The 22,797-nt window shown below is 36.7% G+C and overlaps 1 protein-coding gene and 1 pseudogene across 17 annotated transcripts in view; both read right to left on the bottom strand.

The window, feature by feature from the left end:
* The window catches only part of BPTF (bromodomain PHD finger transcription factor), a 105,352-nt gene that overhangs the window by 44,699 nt on the left and 37,856 nt on the right, over positions 1–22,797 (bottom strand). For 14 of the 17 annotated variants that reach the window (XM_036450876.2, XM_045586298.1, XM_036450882.2 and 11 more), the window contains 7 exons: positions 20,643–20,831; positions 14,517–14,704; positions 12,468–12,823; positions 11,870–12,001; positions 5,026–5,155; positions 4,250–4,388; positions 1,304–1,480 (listed from right to left, as the gene is read on the bottom strand). In XM_036450876.2, coding sequence (XP_036306769.1) covers positions 1,304–1,480; positions 4,250–4,388; positions 5,026–5,155; positions 11,870–12,001; positions 12,468–12,823; positions 14,517–14,704; positions 20,643–20,831 — 1,311 coding nt within the window. The remainder of the gene's footprint in view (positions 1–1,303; positions 1,481–4,249; positions 4,389–5,025; positions 5,156–11,869; positions 12,002–12,467; positions 12,824–14,516; positions 14,705–20,642; positions 20,832–22,797) is intronic. The other 3 variants (XM_036450883.2, XM_036450885.2, XM_036450890.2) reach the window with 1 other exon arrangement.
* LOC118726669 lies at positions 11,234–11,380 on the bottom strand (annotated as a pseudogene).

The raw sequence follows: 22,797 nt of genomic DNA, 5'->3' as shown, positions 1-22,797 counted from the left end.
TTTTTATCTTAAAAGTATAATTCACAATATTTTTATTTTCTAATATATGGTTAAAATAGGTTAACAAGCAGGACTAAATGTTATAAAAGGTTAAAAAACTCAATATATTCCAAATACTTAAATATTCTAATTTTTAGTATCTAAAAATGGTGGACTACTACAATGTAAAATTACTTGCTATATGATAGCTACTGCATACACCAACACCTTCATGTAAGATCCTATTTAGAGTATCTTACAGTTAAAAAATATTTTGCTCAGCCAGCGTGGCTCAGGGGCTGAACATCCACCTATGAACCAGGTCAGAGCACATGCCTGGGGTGCGGGCGCGATCCTCAGTGTGGGGAGGCAGGAGGCACCCGATCAATGATTCTCTCTCATCATTGATGTCTCTATCTCCCTCTCCCTTCCTCTCTGAAATCAATAAAAATATAAGGACACAAATGTCCATCAACTGATGAATGAATAAACAAAATGTGGCATATCCATATAATCGAGTATTATTTTAAAATTTTTTTAAATTTGATACACTATTGATACACGCTACAACATGAATGAACCTTGAAAACATTATGCTAAGTGAAAAAGGCCAGTCACAAAGATCACATATTATATGATTCCATTTATATGGAATGTAAAGATAGGCAAATCATAGAGACAAAAAGTAAATTACTGGGCTAGGGTGGGGGAAAAGGGAGAATTGGGAATGCTAATGGATATGGGTTTCTTTATGGGGTCAAGAATATGTTCTAAAATTGATCGTGGTGATAGCCAAACAACTGTGAAATACTGAAAATCACTAAACTGTATATTTTATTTTATTTTTTTAATATATTTTATTGATTTTTTACAGAGAGGAAGAGAGAGGGATAGAGAGTTAGAAACATTGATGAGAGAGAATCATCAATCAGCTGCCTTTTGCACACCCCCTACTGGGGATGTGCCCGTAACCAAGGTACATGCCCTTGACTGGAATCGAACCCAGGACCTTTCGGTCTGCAGGCCGACGCTCTATCCACTGAGCCAAAGTGGTTTTAGCTGTATACTTTACTTTTAAAACTGTATACTTTAAATGGGTGAATTACAAGGTATAGGAATGTTTTAATTATCTGTGTATATAAAAGCCTAAGCAACCACTGCAACCAAATGGACAACCAAACAGGCTGCGTGGGGTGACCATTACGGCGGGGGGCGGGGTGGGGGGGGGGAGTGAGGGGGCAGCTGGGGGCAACCAGGGCCTGTAGAATTAGATAAAGTGTATTTTTATCACCCCAGGCTGACCTTCACATCGGACTCTCCTTACCTCGGTCCTTCTCGGTAATCTTTGAAATGTCCATTTCACTTTGGTCTGCTCCTCTTGCTGCAACTGAATCTTTTACTTCATCTTTCTCAGGAACAGGCTCTGTTTTTATTTTTTTTGGACTTCGTGGGCTTTTTCTTCTATCTGATTCATCCATATTTTCATCCATATTAGTTTTGGCTGAAAAGAACCAAGTATATGTTAACTACCAATATTTCAAATATTAGCAATTTAATATATCTAGTTTAGTGGAAATTATCAAGTACTTTCCCAGCAATATACTTCATTATTTTTAATTTAAAAAAAAGTTTGATCCATATAAGAAAAAAAGCTAAAGGAGCTCATCACCACCAAATCAGAAATGTCAAAGGGTTTTCTGTAAAAAGGGAAAAAAGATAAAAAATATGCACAATAAAATAGCAATAAATACAAATCTATCAACAACTTGAACCTAAAAATTAAACTAAGCAAACAAGCAGAACAGAAACAGACTCAGAGACAGAGAACATTCTGATTGTTGCCCGATGGGAAGGGTGTTGGTAGAATGGGTGAAAAAGACGAAGGGATTAAGAAGTACAAACTGGTTGTCACAGAATAGTTATGGGAATGTAAAGTACAGCATAAGGAATACAGTAAATACTATTGTAATAGCTATGTATGGTGTCAGATGTGTGCAAGATCTATTGGGATAATTACTTAGTGAGTTATGTAAAGTCTAATTACTGAAGTGTATACCTAAAATTATATTATATAATAATGTATGTCAAATGTAATTTTAAAATGATGTAAAGATTTGGGGGATTTTAAAATGGGGAGAAAAAACAAAAACTGACCAAATTAACTAAATTGTTAGATACTCCCAGGAGGCATTTAGGGAAGATAGTAGGGGAATCTGGGGTACTGTCATGGTCAGTGTCTCAGAGTATGTGCAGTCCATGAAAACCAACCAATGTATATCTGTGAGTCATTTTCTATATGTTTAATATTTTTCAATAAAATGTGTTTGTTTTTTTAAGTTGAAGATCCTATATATTCTTATATATTCCAGTGACCTAAAGCATAAAAGGAATGACTTCATTTTATATGTGCTTTAGAAACCTTAACATATGAGACTATTTCTGCCTATCCATTGACTCCAGAATGTTTGCATGGTGGTTTTTACAGACAGTGTGTTATAGAACCATATTTGAATTGGATAAATTTTCTGATCCCCTAGCAAAAATAGAAAAAGAAAAAAGTACATATACAAACTTTTGTAATTAATTTCAATGGACTCACTGACTCCCAAGTGAAGAATATTTCATCTATATTACAGAATCAAAGAGAAATATCCAAATGCAATGTGTGGCCTTTCTTGGATCCGATTTACTGCCAAGAGTAAAAGGCATCTTTCAGACAATTGGGGCAATGGTAGTATGAGCCAAGCACCAGACGATTAATAAATACGTTAACCACTGTTAATTTGCTGAATGTGATAATGGCATGTGACCGTGAGAATAATCCATTTTAGTTAGAGATACATACTGAACAAATTTAGTGAGTAACTTAATTTTTGGAATTTGCAGGAAAAAAAGTGGGCAGTGACAACAGAAAAGTGATAGAATTTGATAATTTAGTGGAAATTGATGTTTAATGAATATGGGTTTCTATATCTATTGAAGTTGAAGGATGGTTATAAGGGAGTTCATTATTCTCTTCTCTTTTCTTTGTGTAGTTTCAAATTTTCCATAAGAAATAAAAAGAAACCCACAAAACAAAACTATTGTCTGGGTGAATATTCTTGGATCTTAAAGGCATTTTCTACCTTTTCTTTTCTTCTTCACTTGAACTGAAATATCTCAAGGATGTGGCAAGATGTACCTATTTTTTATTTAAATAAATGAATCCTTCCAGAAAGGTTTGTACAAGAATAGGAAAAAGAATGCAAAAAACAGTCAGTACCTGTCAAAATAGCAGCACAGTGGTAAAAGAAGAAAACATCATACAAAAGGATGATAGGATGTATTGGAACCCACAGGTGACAAAAGAATAATAATAATAATAATAATAATAATAATAATAGAAAAACACAACTAAACTGATACCCTTCATTTTCAATGCTTCTTCCGTTATTGCAAAATTGCTGGGAAACATTTTTCAATGGTTTCAAGTTGTTCAAAAGAGTTTTATATGACAATGATAATCCTGATATTTAAAACAAATAACTATAAAATACTTGGAGTTTCCCCCCATTCAAGTTTTCTTGACATGAACAATATTAATATACAACCAATACTGAAGTTGAGAAACTAATTTGCAAAACAAATGCACACAATCTGAGATAGAATAGAGTAACATTAGAGTTAAGAAACACAAAGCAGATCAAAAACAAACAAACAAACAAAAAAGCAAACAGTAGCCATGTAGGTTGCTTGGTGTAAAAAAGAAAAATGATTTTTAAAAGAAACTTTCTAAAGGTGGCTTAGAAATTACTCTTGAATAAAATAGAAGTTTCTTTAATATGTCTGAAAAAGTGTAATTAAAATCAATATATTAAAAAAAAAGAAAGAAAGAAAGAAAGAAAAGAAAGAAACACAAAGCAGCCAAACAACGCAAATCTAATCTTCTGGTGCTAGACTACACTTATCTCTGCTTATCAATACATCTGTGCCGCTATCACATGATCAGATTAGATCAGCCATCATAGGGACCATCAGTTCTGAGATTATATCAGTATAATTTATATTAAGTATAATCTATGTAATTCACTGAGTGGTAAGGAACAGTGAGACAGGTGGGCAGTGGGGCGAAGGGTCCAGGACTACGAGAAGGCACAGGCCGGGCTGAGGGGGACCCCCCCCCCAAGTGTATGAATTTTGTGCACCGGGCCTTTAAAGAAAGTACTATAAATCTGTACGAAATAATACAAATCAGAAACAATTATGCAGGAAAAATACTTAAATTGCTTACTTCCTTCAAATGACTTTCTGTAATTCACATTAGTATTGCCTGGCAATTTAGGAACAAATCTATAGACGTGAGTTTTACTAATCCAGCTCCAACCACCATATCCTGTTACTCTGTATTCCTCTCCTTTTTGTTTCCAAACCTGTTGTAAATAAAAACATTCTGGTTAAACAAGAGAATTCTTATAAAGTACATGTGTGGCTCTATACATTTTTACCAAACGAAATCAATAGGCAGACAAATCAATTAAATTTATCAATCAATTTTATTTTCAGCAAGAATCAAAGATTTATGGAGAAAAAAACCTTCATTTTCCTTTCTGATATAAAAAACGTAACACAGCCCTGACCGGCTTGGCTCAGTGGATAGTGTCTGGCCTGCGGACTGAAGGGTCCCAGGTTCAGTTCCAGTCAAGGGCATGTACCTTGTTTTCAGGCACATCCCCAGGTGGAGGGTGTGCAGGAGGCAGCTGATCGATGTTTCTAACTCTCTAACCCTCTCCCTTCCTCTCTGTAAAAAAATCAATAATATATATATATATTTTAAATGTAACACAATTTTACAATTTTATGACAATTTCAACAAATTGGTCTAATTACTCACCTATATTCTACAATACTAAGATAGACCTATCCTTATAAAATTGCCAGAAAGATTGCTTCATTCCAAGTTTATGAAAAGACTATCAAAAGTAAAACAAGCTATCAAGTACTCAAAGTTGCAGAAGAAAAGTCTCAGAAATGGCGAACGCTGTTTTAAAAATTGTTAAGAAAAATTACCTGATGTTTAACTGGAAATGTATATTTCACCCACGTAGCTTGTTGCATTGTTTCTTCCTCTTCTTGTTTCTTCTCCTTTTTTTTTACTTTCTCTTTTTCTTCTCTTTCAATTGATGTCATCCTGTGTAACCTAAGAATATAAGAATACAAAGATAGGATTACATATAACTTTGAAAAACAATATAAGAAGGAAGTGCTGAAAATTAGAAAGACAAAAACAAAGAATAGTTAGATGTAATCCACAACGCAGACAACCCCAACACAGAAAAATAAGCAGATGTACAATTCCATAATGGGAAAAAATCAAATAGTACAGGGGCAAAAACAAGGCATGCTATGTTCACCTTTGGAAACACTAATAACTGATTCCCAAAATTTTTCATGCATATACCAACAGTTACACAAAAGAGGTATTATATTACAAACATAACTACCTGGTTTTTCATCAATAAGTAATTGCACTAGGAGATTTTTCCGTACCAGAAGATGTATATCTTTTAAAGAATATACCACTGCATGGATATACTAGAATTTATTAATCCAGTTCCTGATTAAAAGGAATACTTCATTTATTTCTCCTCAAATAAGACTAACAAATCCAAAAACTTGTTATTTTTCAACCAATGTTTCTGATTGTATCTAGCACTGGGGATTTTAAAGCCTTCACATGGTCCACTAATATAGAATTCAGGCTTTCTACATCCACAGAGAAATGTCTCCTTCTTCTGGGCAAAGGGAAGGCACAAATTAGGCATCAGTAAGTACAGTACACAAGCCACACTTTTTTTTCAGGCCAGAAAACAGGTGTCACTGCACTCAGCAGTAAGGGGATGGGTAAGCCTGTGGTGAAAATCTACATTAAGGACCAGCAGTCGCCAACCGGTGGTCCACAGAGATCAGAAAGGTTGGCGACCGCTGTTTTAGACTATATGTTCATGAATGGAACTATTTTCTACAAATAGGAACAATAACCAAGACCTAAAGAGAGAAGCTCCTGTCTTTCTGAGATCTCCAGTGGTAGAATTGTTTGCATCAACTTCTACCCATCTGTGGCCTATTTCCCATGCACAGCCATGTGGAAAGAACAGAAATCTTCTGTCAGCATGAGGGGAGGAAGGTGCTAATAAGCTGTGAAAGAGGATTTAATTATTTTTATGTCCATTCCTAAACCCCAGACTCCTTACCTATCTTTAGGACCCCATAATCCAGCCTCCCTGAGGCTGACAGAAGTCATGCTAATCCTTCCCTTCTCTCACAGCTGATGGAAGCAGAGGAAAGGGAATGAATTCTCATCGGGACTAACTCTCTGAGTCAAATACCATCGATTTGCTATCAACCACTCTTGGAAGCAGGGAGTGGGACAACCTCTGTAAGGCAGAGAGCACAGTGGGTAACCCCGACAGCCTCAGCCCTCCAGAGGAAGGAAGGAGTGACGGATGACGGTGTAGTATCTCAACAGTTTCTGTGGACTCGGTTTGAAACGCCTCTGCGAGGTCAGGTTCAGCAGAGCATCACACTCTAGGGACTCATGGTTGAGCCGGACACTCGGCCTGTACTCTATTGCTCCCAGGAAACAGATCCATCTTCATCAAAGGCTTAACTTTGGCGGGGAAGCCAAGCCTGTGAGGTGGTATTGGAGCTCATCTGTGATGTTAGCTAAGCCAGAGGAAATCCTATTGTTCTCACTGCCACCAAAACAATCCTTAGGAGAAAAAGCAGCAACAAAGGAACTCCGAAGGAGTTCAATTCCTCTTGGCTGGGCAGAAAGCTTGGCTACAGGAAGGAAGCACCATCAGGCCGGACTGCACAAACTCCACTGCTCCTCCACATTACTGGGTGCACTGGTAGTAGATGTTCCTTCCACATGCCCCGTTCAACTGAGAGCCGGACCAGGAGTATGGACTGAACAAAGCAGTTTTCTAGCTGTCTTGGCTAACTTGAGGAGTATCCCCTTCTGTGCCCCAGCGCTGGGATAACTAAATCCCAAGGTTCATGCACTTAAAATGCTGGCAGTGCCAAACTGCTCTTCAGAACTGTACACTTTACACTGCCATCAATTATAAAGCCACCCTGCTTCCCACACCTTCACTCAAGTTAGTACCAAACTTCTAAATTATTAGCCCAATTGAGAGATAAGAAATACTATCCCATTGTTATTTGCATTTCTTTAATTATAAGAGAACTTTTTTTTTTTTTTTACATTTCTACTGGCCTTTCGTATTTATTTTCTGCATAATGCCTGTTCAAATCCTTTGTCTTGTCTGCACTGGACTATTAGTCCTTTTCATTTATAAAAATGTCTTTGTCAATTAAGAAAATTTTCCATTTGTAGTGCAAATATTTTTCCTCAGTTTGTCATCTGTCTTTTGAGTTTGATTACATTATTATTTTCCACTCAGAATTTTAAATACACATATCCACTCTTTTCCTCTATGGCATCTGGGTTTTATATCTGTTTAAAAAGAAAGTATCACAACAAAAACATAAATTAATTCATGGTTTCTTATTGAAGTTTTGTTTTTATTGTTATTCAGAGTGTTTTTGTTTTTTTTAAAACTTCATTTATCTGAACATGTCTGCTGAGGCAGAGAGTGAGCTGATATTTTGTGCAAACATGCCCTGCCCTCTTTCCTTCTCTGGCATTCGATGTTATCATGGCCAGATTCCCACGTGTGCTTAAGTCTATTTCTGGATTCTCTGTTCGAGTCCACTGTACTGCTTCCTCGGCAGTACAAATTATTTTTACTGAAGCTTCAAAATATGTTCATAATAATACCAATCCCTATTTTTATAATACCTACTTTCCTTTTCCTGCACATTAATTTTTCCAGATGAGATATTATTATCATTTTGGTTGAACTTCCCTGCACATGGAGAAAAAAATCCTATTTAATAACAATGCAAACAAATATTAATTTTTATATAAATTAATTTACTCCATAGCATCTTTAGAAAATACACATCTAGGCATATATCTTTTTATTTACGCAAAGTATCCTTTTATATCTTTAGTAAACTTTCAATGATTTCTTTGCATGATCCTGAAGATTTGTTAAATTTATTCCTAGTTGAGGTTTCTTTTTTGTTGTTCAGATCTTTTCTTTCATTATGATTTTTTTAAAATATGTAAAATGTAATCAGGTTAAGAAACAGAACTTTATCAATAACCAATACACCTGAAGCTAGCGTATCCCACCTCAGGTAGTCATTATCATAGGTCTCTTTCCTGGATTTACCACCCATGTATATATCCCAAATAGTATCAAGTTTGGCTTTTGAAAACTCAGTACCAGAATAAAACCTGCTACATGAGTGAAAGAGCAATATTGTCACTATTAAAAGAGGGTCACTGAGAAAAAAATAACCTTTCTCTGGGTCACAGTTTACAAGAGCCTCTCCTGGTAAAATCCAAGTGCAAGTTCATGAGCAAGACCTAGAAGGCACTGGGCTCATTACACTCAGAGGGTCTGGCAGGCTGCGTGGAAACAGGGACTGCAGACGGGATCTGAGGAGCACTGCTCTAATTTCCTATTGCTGGGCCTTCTGAGGATTCTGTGGTGTAAACTGTAACAACTGACAGTTCTCTCCCTTCTTGGGTACTTAACATTTGTACAGCTGCACTACTGCTTCCAGTTTTATTGGTGCTGTATTTTCTCTTGTTCCCCTTGTCCCTGCGGGTTTATGCTTTTTAAAAAAATCCCTCTGACATAGTTTTGGTGGAGCTCAGCAGGGAGCAAACCTAAATGTGCTTATTCAATTTGTTATTTGTAACTCAGTACTTCTACTGTATTTTCCATATGGTTACTGTTTATATACATAAAACATATTGTTCTATATGGCTGCCATCTTACTTCATTTTCATATTGTTTCTGCTAGTTCTTCTAAGTATATACTACTTAGATCAACTGCATAATAATTGTACCTACCAGTATAACGGTAAACTGCCTTGACAAACTACCTTGGCTAATACTTTTTTTTTTCTTCATTTTTAATATATTTTATTGATTTTTTACAGAAAGGAAGGGAGAGGGATAGAGAGTTAGAAACATCGATGAGAGGTAAACATCGATCAGCTAGCTTCTCCACACCCTCTACTGGGGATGTGCCGGCAACCAAGGTACATGCCCTTGACCGGAATTGAACCTGGGACCCTTCAGTCCGCAGGCCAACGCTCTATCTAAATGAAGCCATCTGGTCCTGTCCATCTCCTGTGACAGCCTTTAACCTGAACCAGAAATCCTCGTCCTGCTTCAGAGGTGTGTAGCCCATGCCTACTCAGTCCAATGATTGAGATCCGTGAAGCTCCCCCCACCAGCCTCCTTCTACCCAAAAGCAGGAGCCCTTTTCTCTGTGGATGCTTCTATGTCCCTGGATCTATTCCTAGTTTTTGGTGTTTTAATTTTAATCTTTTTTTAATTTTTATTTTAGAGAAAGAAAAAAAGGGAGAGGGAGAGAAAGAGGGAGAAGAGAGAGAGGAAGAGGGAAACATCCATCAGCTGCCTCCCACAAAACTGGGTATGTGCCCTGACCGAGAATCAAACTAATTTCCTCACCTTTTATTGAATAGTTCATTCTTTCTAATGCTATTTCTATCATAAATTATATTTCTATATAGGGACTAGACTCCTTATAGATTGTTTATTCTGTACCACTGCTCTACTTTTTAACTTTGCACATATAACACAGTATTATAGCTACCAAATAAGTTTGTTACTTGGTAGGGCAAGTCCTACCTTATCGTATACCTTTTCTATTACTGCCCCTTTCCATATACATTTTCTAACCATCTTGTCAAATCCTACAGAAAGCTCAACAATAATTATCAATTTTATTGAAATTAATTTATATATTAACACAAGGTAAACTGTCATTTTCAAGATACTGAGTCTTCCTATACATGAACATGAAATATTTTTACATTTATTTAGGTACTCTTTTTTTCCTTTTATTTATTGATATTTATTTATATATATATTTTTTGAGACAGAAGGGAGAGAGGAAAGGAAGGAGAAAGTGAAGGATGGAAGGGGAGAGAAAGAGAGAGAACTGGTTTGTTGTTCTACTTATTGGTTGATTCCCATATGTGCCTTTACCGGGGATCAATTCTGCAACCTTGGCACATCAAGACGAGGCTCGAACCAACCCAGCCAGGGCTATTGAGATATTCTGTAATATTTTTCAATAAAGGCTACAATTTTCTTAGGTTTAGATTGTCCTTAAAGCTTTATTATTGAATATCACAATAAGTAAACATTTTCTAAATAAAATATTTAAATTCCTAGATATTTTCTTAGAAGTCATCTAGAAGTAGTTGACCACAGTTTTGTCAGAAATGGAAGTCTTATTCTTAACTTCTAATTTTCCTGAATCATGGTCTCTAATATTTTTAAAAATTCAGTGTCCTATTTTTATCTCACCATGTCATATTAAAAAAGTTATTTCATGTTACCACATGTGTCACTAAGTAATCTATTTAGGAGACTAGTTATAATGACAAAAAGAAAAAATACCTCAATATTAAAAATACCTCAAGATGTTTACCTCTTCCTCCCTCTCTTCTTCTCCCAAATTGAAATCTATCTTCATTAGAATGTTTAATATTCAGGAACAAATTTATAAAAGGCATGATTTAATCATTTTAAAAAGTTATGATTGAGTATTGAGAGTTTTATTTAGCAACATCTGGATTAGCTTTAGTTCTCAAAGAAGTGTTCTCTGCCATCAGAAAGGTGCTTGCCTGCTCCACTAACACAAGTTTCAGGATAGTCACTGAATAGGAGAACATTGGGACAGAATGGTTTGGCACAAGTCTGGAGTTAAATGCAAGAAGGAACAACAGAAATAGAGCACTGCCTCTGACGCTCTCCTGGTTTTCCCGATAAAAGAAAGCCATACGGAGTAGAATAAAGGCGTGCCACCCATCTAGCTCTCCTCTCCAGGGGTGCAGTCTGGAGCACCTTAGCTTCGCCCGTTTTTGTTATCCTAGGAAGAATTAAGTCCGTTCCATTTGTGGAAGCCTCTACTGGTAGAAGCAGTTTTAGCCACAATAGGAGGAAGAAAAGAGAAAATATCCGTAAGATTTATAAGGGGAAAACACCAAAGAAAACTGAGAGCAACCCTTAGCCAATGAAAAATGTTTAGTAGGTATAAATGCATTTTTCTTAAAAAAAAAAAAAACAAAAAAAAAACTTCCCCCCCCCCCCCCAAATGCAGTACCCCACTACCATAAGTTATGCAGTCGAGTTTCCCACATATAGGAAAATCGCAGGGGTCAGCACATCGTGAGTGCAATGGATAAGCCTTGCCCTGGGAAAACCACCTTCACATCATGGTATCTCCCCTGCCAGGTAAGTATGTAAAATAACTCCTTAAAGACTAACTAAAATTAAAATAAATAAATAAAAGATCCATAGGGTGAAAAAGTAGGTTAAGGCACTAAATGTATCTTTTTTTTTTTTTTTTTTTAACATTCTGAAGAAGTTACAGAGCTCCTTAGGAACTAACATAATTGGCCAGACATTTTGAACTCTAAATAAATTAGATGCCTAGTATAGTACCTGAAACATTCTAGAATAAATATTCTTTCTATTCTATAAGATGCTTTTTACTGTAGAAAATATTTACTTCATATACTTGATGTACTTTGATCTTCATTACAATGCTGTAGCATAAGTTAGAACTAATGTTCACTTATGTTTACATCTTATTATATAGGAGGAAAATGAGGCCAAGAAGAATTAAGTCTTTAATATGCTCTTTTAAATACATTTACTTTCATTCTCAATAGACTATTCTTCCAAAAAGGAGTATAGCACACCATTCACAGGACTCAGGATTCACTTACCTGGTGTGTCCTAAAGATTCCCGCCATATTGGTAGCATCACAACTGGTTTAACTGCACACTCCAAAATAGCTAAAGCCAGCGCAAATTCTCTAGGTTTGCTACACATCTGAACTGCCTTGATCCAATTTGCCCTATATTTCAGAAGGAAAAAACAAACATTTCACTTTGTTGATCCTAAGCTATAAGTACATGAGTTGTAATTTACGATACCTCCATCTTCCAGGATACACATTTCTAGGCTAAGCAGGTATAAATATACTGTTACTGGAATTTGCTTTCTCACAGAATCATAAATTTTGACATTGAAAGGATCCCAAAGGTCAACTAGTCCTCCAACTTCTTAAACTGTCCACAGGGTTCTGTTCTTTGGTCTCTACTTCATTCCAGGGATAAGGAGCCTGTTTTCCAGAAACCTCCCAAATGTTCGTGTTGGTTCAGTAACTTAGAAATACACTCACATCCCTAATGCCCTCAGTATTTAGTTGACTAAAGCGATTTCATTCAATTCATTGGTAATGACCATTTAAGTACACACCTGCAATGATCATATTATAGTTACAATATTCACAGCAATAAATGAACCTTAGTTTCCTTTACCTGTGTGAAGCCCAATTGGGATGAAGAAAAGATGAAGGGATATTGTTTTCCAGTTGGGTGATGGTCAGTCTCAGAGTAGATATTGTAAGAACTTTGGACCCATGGACAGAACCATTCCATTTGAACTCTCCTGCTGGAGTCAGACAGAATTTGTGTGAAAGATGCCTTCTCTTATCATGATCTTCCCTGTGCTGGTGCTTATTCAAAGCAAATGAATTGGTGGAGTACTGATTGTGGTAGACACGGTATTTCCCTTCTTGACCCAACTTAAAATAATTGTTGATATTTCCTTTCATGACCACTTCCTTTTTGGTGCTCAAACGCGAAATTTCTCCTTGAGAGTTAACTACCAGCACCTGACAAAGAAAAGAAAAAGACTCCATTGTTTATATCAAATATGCAAATTGATCAATTATCTTTCAATAATTTGTAATTTAATCATTCTTATGACTGAACTTCTGAAGTTTAAAAGTTAGTTATGTTTATAATTAAATTATCAAAATATGTCTGCCAAAAAGAAAGAAAACCTCTATTAAAGACATAATTATTTTCCTGCATCTCAAATATATACACAAAATTATGTGTAAATCATTCACCAATCATTACTTCAAGCCTACAATACATAGATTAAGGAAGAAGGAGGGCAGTACATGTACTATTCCCCAAAAAATATATTCCTAAAACTACCTTTTCTTCTGCTCCTTTTATCAATTTCATCTTTAGTAGAAGAGCCTGAGGATAACCTAAAATGTTTTCAAAGAGTTGATGCCAGTCCTTTTGTAGATTATGAAATCAATAGTGGGCCTTATTCAGCTTTTTATATTATAAAATGAAATATAATACAATAAAAGAGAAAATAACAGAATGCTTCCCACACAGTACTGCAAAATACTATTTCAGGACACTTTTTTTTTTTTTTAATATATTTTATTGATTTTGTACAGAGAGGAAGGGAGAGAGATAGAAAGCTAGAAACATTGATGAGAGAGAGTCATCGATCAGCTGCCTCTTGCACACCCCCTACTGGGGATATGCCGGCAACCAAGGTACATGCCCTTGACCGGAATCGAACCCGGGTCCCTTCAGTCCCCAAGCCGACGCTCTATCCATTGAGCCAAACCGGTCTCGGCTATTTCAGGACACTTTTGAGTGTACTGGGAGGCTATGAAAAATGTCTTACTGAGGGTCAGAGTAAAAAAGAAGTTTAAAAGTCAGTGTTTTAAATCAATTTGTATATTATGAACAATGCATATTCTTGCATATCTACCCTGCAAATGATCCTCAACTGGGAGCTATCATTGTAGTCATTACTCTGTCACCATGGCTACCTAAGGGGCAGAAATATCGAGTCCTGCTTCAGTCTTTCTGTTCACAATGAGAGCTGGGAAGCTGTGCTGTTCTATGCACTGTACTCTACAATCAAGGAGTAAGTCCTATTCTTTTGAAGCAGGTTCACCTAAAATGATTCTAGCTGGAGCTAAGCATTATATCATTTACAAATAGCCTACTCATTATCCTATGTGAAAAGAAGCCTTGATTTCTTTAGAATTACATACAATAAAACTAATAATAAATAAAGTATGCCACACATTTACAGCATTTCTTTGCATGGACTGAAATCCAGGGGCCCAAATACCGGTATACTTCCAAATGTAATACTTTAATTCTTGTTAGCCAATACACTCTTGGAAGTGGAGAAAATAGAATTCAATGCCGAAACCGGTTTGGCTCAGTGGATAGAGTGTCGGTCTGCTGACTGAAAGGTCCCAGGTTTGATTCCGGTCAAGGGCATGTACCTTGGTTACGGGCACATCCCCAGTAGGGGGTGTGCAAGAAGCAGCTGGTCGATGTTTCTCTCTCATCGATGTTTCTAGCTCTTTATCTCTCTCCCTTCCTCTCTGTACAAAATCAATAAAATATATTTTAAAAAGAAGAAGAAAATAGAATTCAAAAGAAGGTCTACAAACTTGCTTCCTCTATTTCTAAGGTACAGTAAATGAAATTATTTTCACATTTCAAAAATGTTTGTTTTAAACATTAAGAACGCACCTCTTTGCCCTCCTTAAATAACTTATTTGCTTCATGGGCTGCAGCTGCCACCTGTTGGCTCTTCAGCTGACTAAGCTTGCTGTCTGGATTCCGTAATCTCGTGATAATTCGAGTTGAACTGGATGCTCCCCGTCCACCTCCAGGAGACTCACTTATTTCCCCATTAGACTTTTCTGATTTGAAATCACCTGTTAACAAATGAAAAGGCAGAAGTAATTGCTAACAGTAAGTAAATTACATATGTTACTACTTTATCCAAAACTCATACCTGGTGCACATTTAAGATCCAAAAGGTAAACAGAAAAAAATCCTTGAAGAGCCAAAGCAAATGTGTTAATTTTTACAGGGCTTATTTAAAAGAAAGTATGTCAGGCCGAGACCGGTTTGGCTCAATGGATAGAGTGCCGGCTTGGGGACTGAAGGGTCCCGGGTTCGATTCCAGTCAAGGGCATGTACCTTGGTTGCGGGCATATCCCCAGTAGGGGGTGTACAAGAGGCAGCTGATCGATGACTCTCTCCCATCGATGTTTCTAACTCTCTATCTCTCTCCCTTCCTCTCTGTACAAAATCAATAAAAAAAATTAAAATAAAAAAATTAAAATAAATAAATAAAGAAAAATAAAAGAAAGTATGTCAGAACTTGACTGTGAGTCATTTATTATTTTACAGAAAAATCAAACATGACAGGTGATCTGTTTCAAAGCTCATCTACTACATAGAAAACAGTAAGGGCTGCTACAAATTTATAAGTAACAAATATAACAACTCAAAATGCACGGTATTAAGATGTTGCCTTATGCAATAAATATGTATTTCTATATAAAAAGTAAAGGATATAATTAATTTTAGAATGATTTCTATTGAAATTCTGCTTAAATACCTAATGTATGAAAGCTTATAAATATAAAACGCCAAGTGAATTTTCTAAAAAAAAAAAAAAATTAAATCCAGATAATTATCTGTATATGCAAATAATTATACATGTGAAATTAACTACATTAATTTTTCTTAATAGAATAAAGGCCTCTCACATTTTCATTGTGACTTAATTTTTAAGACAGGAATAATTTCTGCTTTCCCACGAATCTCTTAGGCTGAAAATTTCTATACTATCTAAAACAATTGCATCACTATCCAATTTCCATTGGCTAGACGTAGGGGTGTCGAACTCAATCAGAGAAGGGGCCAAAATCTAAAATCCAGCCTAAATCGCGGGCCGAATGGTTTACTGAACAGTCATAAACTGTCATTGTGATGGAAACGCATCGGAGTGCAGTGATGACAGCGCGGTGCGGGCCACATTGCAAGGCCTGGCGGGACGGATTTGGCCCGCGGGCCTTGTGTTTGACACATGTGGTAGAGAGTTGAACAAGATCTCATTTTTCTTTTTTAATTTAAAGCTTTGTAAAATTAAGACAGTGTGGCATTAGCAAATGAAAAACCGAGCAGAAAACTTACTATACTTTATAATATAAAGATAACATTCTATGTAGATAAAAAAAAAAAAAAAAAAACTGGATTGGGAAAAGTAGGTATCTATTCTGAGAAATATGAAAGTTAAAACAATTCAGTAAACATTGTTAATCTTATGTATTCAACACCACTGCTTTCCTTTGGGGATATGCTTTCCCCCCCACTATAATCATGATTCTGCCAGGACTGCAAATAAGTATCTTGCCCTGTGTATGGAGTGCGCAAATTCATCCAGCTTAGCCAGAGAGAGCATCAATGGTTGGCCACAGTGATTGCCCTAGAATTGGTATGTGGTCTAGCATACTATTCCAATTTTGAAAATCTGAAGATGGAGAAAGGGCATTAATGAGCATAAAGGTTTTAAGGCTGGCCACTTTCCCCTCACAGCATGGATAAAACATCTAATAGTAAGAGATAAGAAGCCCATCATGAGGGTGGGGGAGTGTAGAACATGAGGGGAAGAACAGTGATAACCTGTTATACTGGTCCAATAATGCCCCTGGTGCTGTCATTACTTCTGTACTTCCCAAATGAATGTGCCAATAAAATTCCCTTTTTGTTTTAAGCAAGTCTGGTGAATTTCTGTCACATATAATCAATAAATTCTAAACAATCCAGCAGAGTTTTTGAAGATTTTGATACCAAAATATGGCACTGACTAAATCAAGATGTGGTAGGGGTACTGGACATTTTGCCACCCCAGGCTGGAAAACTAGAAATGTCCACTGTATGGCAGCAAAACAGCTGGTAGGACCACCAACTGTGTCCCTTGGGCCCCACCCCTGAGCCTCCATGCTGAAGGATTATGCCAAGATGTTGAACCATGATGACTATGTCTTAGGACCATCTATAAAGTCCTACAATAAAGACTTTTAGACAGTGTCTGGTCTAGGCTGGACTTACAAAAACAGCAGAAAGGGAATGGCACAGAGCTTTTAAAAAGAAGCCCTTCAAGTAAAATGTACTGCAAATAAGAGGAAGGAGGCAGAAAATTCATCCCTAGGGTAAGAATTGAAAGGAAACCGGGCTGTGGGTGGAGGTCCTTATCTTATACCCTTTGCTCAAAGGCAACACTTATACCCTTTGCCTAAAGGGGTCAATCACTTAGATGCAGCCTGGAGGCAGAGAACAGAGCTGCTTCCTCCGAGCCTCAGGAGCTCAGTGTTTAGGAGGAAGTGTGAGGAGGAAGAAGCTTAGACAGACTATTTTCCTGAGGCCAGTGGAGGTTTACCTTCAGGAACCCCATTTATGGCCATTGGGTACTAGCTGGGTACCCAAGCAATTCATAAAGGAGTACCACTGCCAGATAAAATGCCAAACCTGCCAAACTAGAATGTATGATTAGTCAAACCTATAGCAATTCTCAGCAACCCATCTCTGACAAGGGCCAGCCAGAACCTGGCTGCTAAAACAGAAAAGCCTCTAGAAGAGAGTTCTTCCCATGGCCTCCTCACAGCCACCCTCCCAGAAAACCAAGGGCAGCAAGATTTATCAAAGAATGGCTCAAGGATTTAGAGATCAAGATAAGCCACATCTAAACCTAATAAAAAACCTAAATAATAAAAGCCTAATATGCTAGGTGTCCTACTGTTCATTCGACCCTTCGATCAGTCGTTCTGACGTGCACTGACCACCAGGAGGCAGACGCTCCAACTGGTAGGTCAGCTTGCTGCTGGGGTCCGGCCAGTCAGGACTGAGCGAGATGGGTTGGACATACCCTGGAGCCCTCCGACGGGGACCCAGGCTTGATTGCGCACCAGTGGGGTCCCGTGGCCTGCACCCTCTCGCAATCCCGGACCCCTCATGGGATATTAAGAGCCGGTTTCGGCCTGATCTCCATAGGCCAGGTCGAGGGACCCCACTGGTACATGAAGGGCCTCTAGTATATATATAAAAGTCTAAGCGACTGGCCAACCTCCCAACATGTAGCTATGACATGCAATGACCACCAAGGAGCAGATGCTCTACGTAAAAGCTGCCGAGCTGTGGTGACTTGGCAGCTGCAGTTCTGGGGTGAAACAGAGAGGAAGGAGCCTGATTCTGGGATATGTCACCTGAGAACCACTCTCTCACAAGCTGGGACACCCACAGAGCAGGCCGAGGGACCCAACCATTGCACAAATTCGTGCACCAGACCTCTAGTAAAAAATAATAGACAAACACAGAAAAAGATATCCAAGACACAATTATAATTACCAAATACAATTTGGAAAAAAATTTTGGAAAAAATTTCAGTTGTGGGTAAGATCTTGGCAGAAGCAGTTTTTAATTTGAATACACAAATTTTTGCTAAGCTAGTAAAGGGGAGAATTGTGGTTATTTACTGTTTTCTATTTTTATAGCATCTCTCTTTCTTGGAAACCACTCCCACTCCAATCATATACTTTTGCTGGAGTCATCAATCATAATACCTTGCCTGCCCTGGCCACAGGGGTGGGAACAATTTGTCCAAGATAGGCCCCTCAAATTCCTTCCTCAAGGGCTTTGGATTTGGAGCAGGAGTAGTGGCCTTGCCTTTGGGTCACAGACCGTGGGAAGATATGAATATAAACTGCTGATGCCACTTGGGAAAAGCCTGTCTGTATTAGGAGAAAATGAAGTTAACATACAAACATACACAGATGCAAAAGATGAGAGTAAAAGAGGAAGACAGAAAGAGTTTTGATACCTGAGGGTCCAATTACCCTGTTTCTCCCAAAAATAAGACAGTGTCTTATATTAATTTTTTCTCCCAAAGTTGCGCTAGGTCTTATTTTCAGGGGATGTCTTATCTTTCCATGGGCTAGGTCTTATTTTCGGAGGATGTCTTATTTTCGGGGAAACACAGTATCCCTGATGATGGCCTGGACTTCCCTATTACACAAGCAATTAAATACCCTTTTCACTTAAACTAATTTAAGCTGATTTGGTTACTTGCAATTGAAAAAATTGCTAATTAAAACAGGTCCCCACCTTCTACAATACATAAAACTATACTCCAGAAGGATAAAAAAAAAAAGTTATAGAAGTATTATGCAAAATAACTATAAAATATATATTATATATAAAAAAAATATATTATATTGTTTCTTACTAAGGATGGTCTTTCTTCCTTAGTAAGAAACAAAATCCAGAAGAACCAAAAAAAAAAAAAAAAAAAAAAAGACTGATAAATTTGCTGAAACTGGTTTGGCTCAGTGGAGAGAGTGTCGGCCAACGGATTGAAGGGTCCCGGGTTTGATTCCGGACAAGGGCATGTACCTTGGTTGTGGGCACATCCCTGATCGATGATTCTCTCTCACCTATGTTTCTAACTCTCTATCCCTCTCTCTTCCCCTCTGTAAAATATCAATAAAACATAAAAATAAAAAAATAAAAAAGACTGATAAATTTAACTACATAAAAATTAAAAGTTTCTGTACGACATAACAGAGTTACAAACAAGCATGACTATATAAGTACACATGTAAAATCAAAGATTAATAGCCATAATACTTTATAAAGCATTCTTAAAATCATTAAGAAAAAATATCAAAACTCAATGGGAAAAAATGAGCAAATGATGTGAAAAAGCAATTCACAACAAAGTTGAGTAAACACACAAAAAGAAATTCAACCACATTAATAAGCAGGGATCTGCAAATTTTAAAATGAAATACTTTACTATTGGCAAAATTTTAAGAGACTGATGATGCTGAGTTTCAGTCAGTGTATGAAGAAATACATATGTATGTAAATATCAGCACAAATCACTTTTCATGTACAATGAAGCAGTAGCCATCACTACTTTAACAAGTGCCTAACCATTACACCCAGCTATTCCACTCACTGTTTCTATACTGCCAAACATACTTGATAAGAACACAAAGATGGCCGAAACCGGTTTGGCTCAGTGGATAGAGTGTCGGTCTGCGGACTGAAAGGTCCCAGGTTCAATTCCGGTCAAGGGCATGTACCTTGGTTGCGGGCACATCCCTGGTAGGGGTGTGCAAGAGGCAGCTGATCGATGATTCTCTCTCATCGATGTTTCTAGCTCTCTATCCCTCTCTCTTCCTCTCTGTAAAAAATCAATAAAATATATTTTTTTAAAAATAGAACACAAAGATGTATGTTGAGAATGTTAAAAGGCAGCACTATTTGTAATAATAATAATAATAATAATAATAATAATAAACTGTTAACAGTCTAAATGTCCATTATTAAATAAACAATAAATGAATTGTGGGTCATCCATACTGTGAAGTACCATGCAGCAGTTAAAAAGAATGAATTCCATTTATAACACAAAAATATCCATTACATGTATTACTGAGTGAATAAAAACCAGATGCAGAACAATACATGCAAAATGATCCTGTTTAAAATATAAACAAAAAATTTTTTGTAAACATACATTAATGAACCTGCATGGAGAAAGATAAAAATGTCACATACCAAACTGTTGATGGGGGTTACCTTCGGGGAGGAGGGTGTGAAAAAGATCTATTTTCCTGGGTGCTTTTTGTATTTTTTAAAACAAAAACCATGAGTGCAAATGTTAAAAAAAAATAAAAATAAAAAATGAAAAAGATAAAAAGAAAATCTAAATCTTCCCACCCCCATCAAACTTCCATTTTAAAAATGAAAAATGAAAAAAAAAAATGGCTTGCTTTAATGCACGAAGTGTATTCTTACCTATCTCTTCTTGAATAGAGACAGGTGTGTGAGACTCTCTTTCTCCATTGTCAGGATCATCAGCTGCCTGAGCAGATTCACTCTGGGAAGAACTTAATTCACTGCTGCTGTTATTGCTTTCCAGATTAGGCTGAATGGAGGTAGTGGTAGGGCTAGTGTTACTGCTGTCACATGTCTTGTTAGGTTCTTCTAGAAAAATAGAATACCTGATGTTTATATCGGAAATCACATCAAAATTAACTAGTTGTCAGAAAAGACATTTTCTTGTTTTAGGACTGCATTACAAAGCCAGATTTTAAAAAGAAAAGCCACTCAGGTATGAATAATGCAATATATGAAAAGAAATTTGTAAGCAACACCTATGAGTTATTTTTATGTTTCCCAGTTTAATAACGCAGACTTTTATCATCTAAGTCTACAGTACAAAGCAGACAATTTTTTAAGATACCCCAGAACTAGAGAATAATGCATCTCACAAAACTTACAGTCACTGCAGAAGTGATTTTGTTGAGATAATCCCCAAAATCTGAACTTTATATTCTTACTTTACAAAAGTTTAGCCAGTTTGGGTCAGTGGATAGCGCCAGCCATGCAGACCAAAGGATCCCGGGTTCTATTCCGGTCAAGGGCATGTACCTTAGTTGCAGGCTCCTTCCTGGCCAGGGCCCTGGTCGGGGATTGTGGGGGAGACAACCAATTGGTGTGTTTCTCTCTGTCTTTCCCTCTCTCTTCTACTCTCCCTAAAAAGCAATAGAAAAATATCCTCAGGTGAGGATTAACAAAAAAAAAAAAAAAAAAAAAATTCAAACAGTATTAGAAACAGATTTAAACAGGATTCTTTACCTCTGAAGTTCTCTGCCTGAATTTTATATGCCTCCAAGTTAACTAGAGGTAATACCTAAGTGACTGTTAATTTTAAGAAAAATTTAATAAATTTAAAGCCTCCCTATGCATTTCACTGTCACTAATAAGATGCTCTTTAAATCAATCACCTAAATTAAAATGCAAAATACTTTTTTTTAAATGGAAATAACCAGAATGGTGCTGTAAGGGACGGAAAGGATCTAGATATGTAGAGAGAAAAATGGATGAAAGTAAAAGTTCTCTGTATATATAGTTACTTAGTTTGACTTTGGAATCATGACAAGGTTTTACTTTTTTTAAAAAAATTAAAACAATTTAAACCAAATAAACCCTAATTGTATATCAAGTTATTTGGCATAACCTCAATTATTTCAAGTGACTTTGGGATACAATATTTTGACTGTACATCCTTATTGGAAATATGGTATAAGGATAAGTAAAGAATTGCAAAAAAAAAAAGTCTGCCATTCAGTAGTCTTATTATTACCAATTATACCAGTATTATGAAATTACTGGAATCTATAAAATCATTTCTTCTCATTACTATTTTAATGTACACCAAGATATTAATAATATGTCATCATCAATGGACATCTGCATCAAGATAAAGAAATTATATAATTAAGTCAGTAAGGCAGTAAGGCTTTTAGTATAAAAGAGATACAAGTACAAAAACAAAGAAACCAAGTATGCAATCTTCAATCTGAATTTGAAATGTCAATGTGGACTGATGGTCTTTAAAAAAAAAGTATTTTCTAACTTTACCCACCAAAAAAACCTACATGCAGTGACAGCCCAAGAGCAGTAAGTACCCCGAGGCCCATATTATGGTCTCTAAATATCATTCTCCACCAAAAGAAACCAGAGCTTCTTGGGGAAATGACTAATTCCAAGCCTGGGGTAGAAAATGTGTTGAGGTAAAAATTGTGTCAGATAAGCCCAAACATCTTATCTGGCCAAAAAGCAAGGAAGCTATCTACTACTGGGTCACAGCAAAAGGACTCAAAGGCAACGTGAAGGGGCTCTGCTGGTTCACATGCGTAAAGTGAATTATGACTACAACTGAAATAAGTTAAATACAGAATGACCCAGGGGTTCAAATACTTAAAATGAGAAAGCCATGCCCCTCCCCCAAAAGTCCATAACACATGAATATCCCCCCTGAAGGTAACTAGACACCAGCTCTTAGCTCTGAAAATATTCTGGGCAAAAGTAGTTGAAAATGAATTTAATCAAGCCTTCAGAAACAAATTAAACACCACCAAGAGGAAGGACACAGACAAATCATGAA

The sequence above is a fragment of the Pipistrellus kuhlii genome, unplaced genomic scaffold, assembly GCF_014108245.1.
Source record: "Pipistrellus kuhlii isolate mPipKuh1 unplaced genomic scaffold, mPipKuh1.p scaffold_m20_p_22, whole genome shotgun sequence".
Classification (NCBI taxonomy): Eukaryota; Metazoa; Chordata; class Mammalia; order Chiroptera; family Vespertilionidae; genus Pipistrellus; species Pipistrellus kuhlii.
Note: the sequence above shows the minus strand (reverse complement) of the source record. Positions and strands in the feature narration are given on the sequence as shown.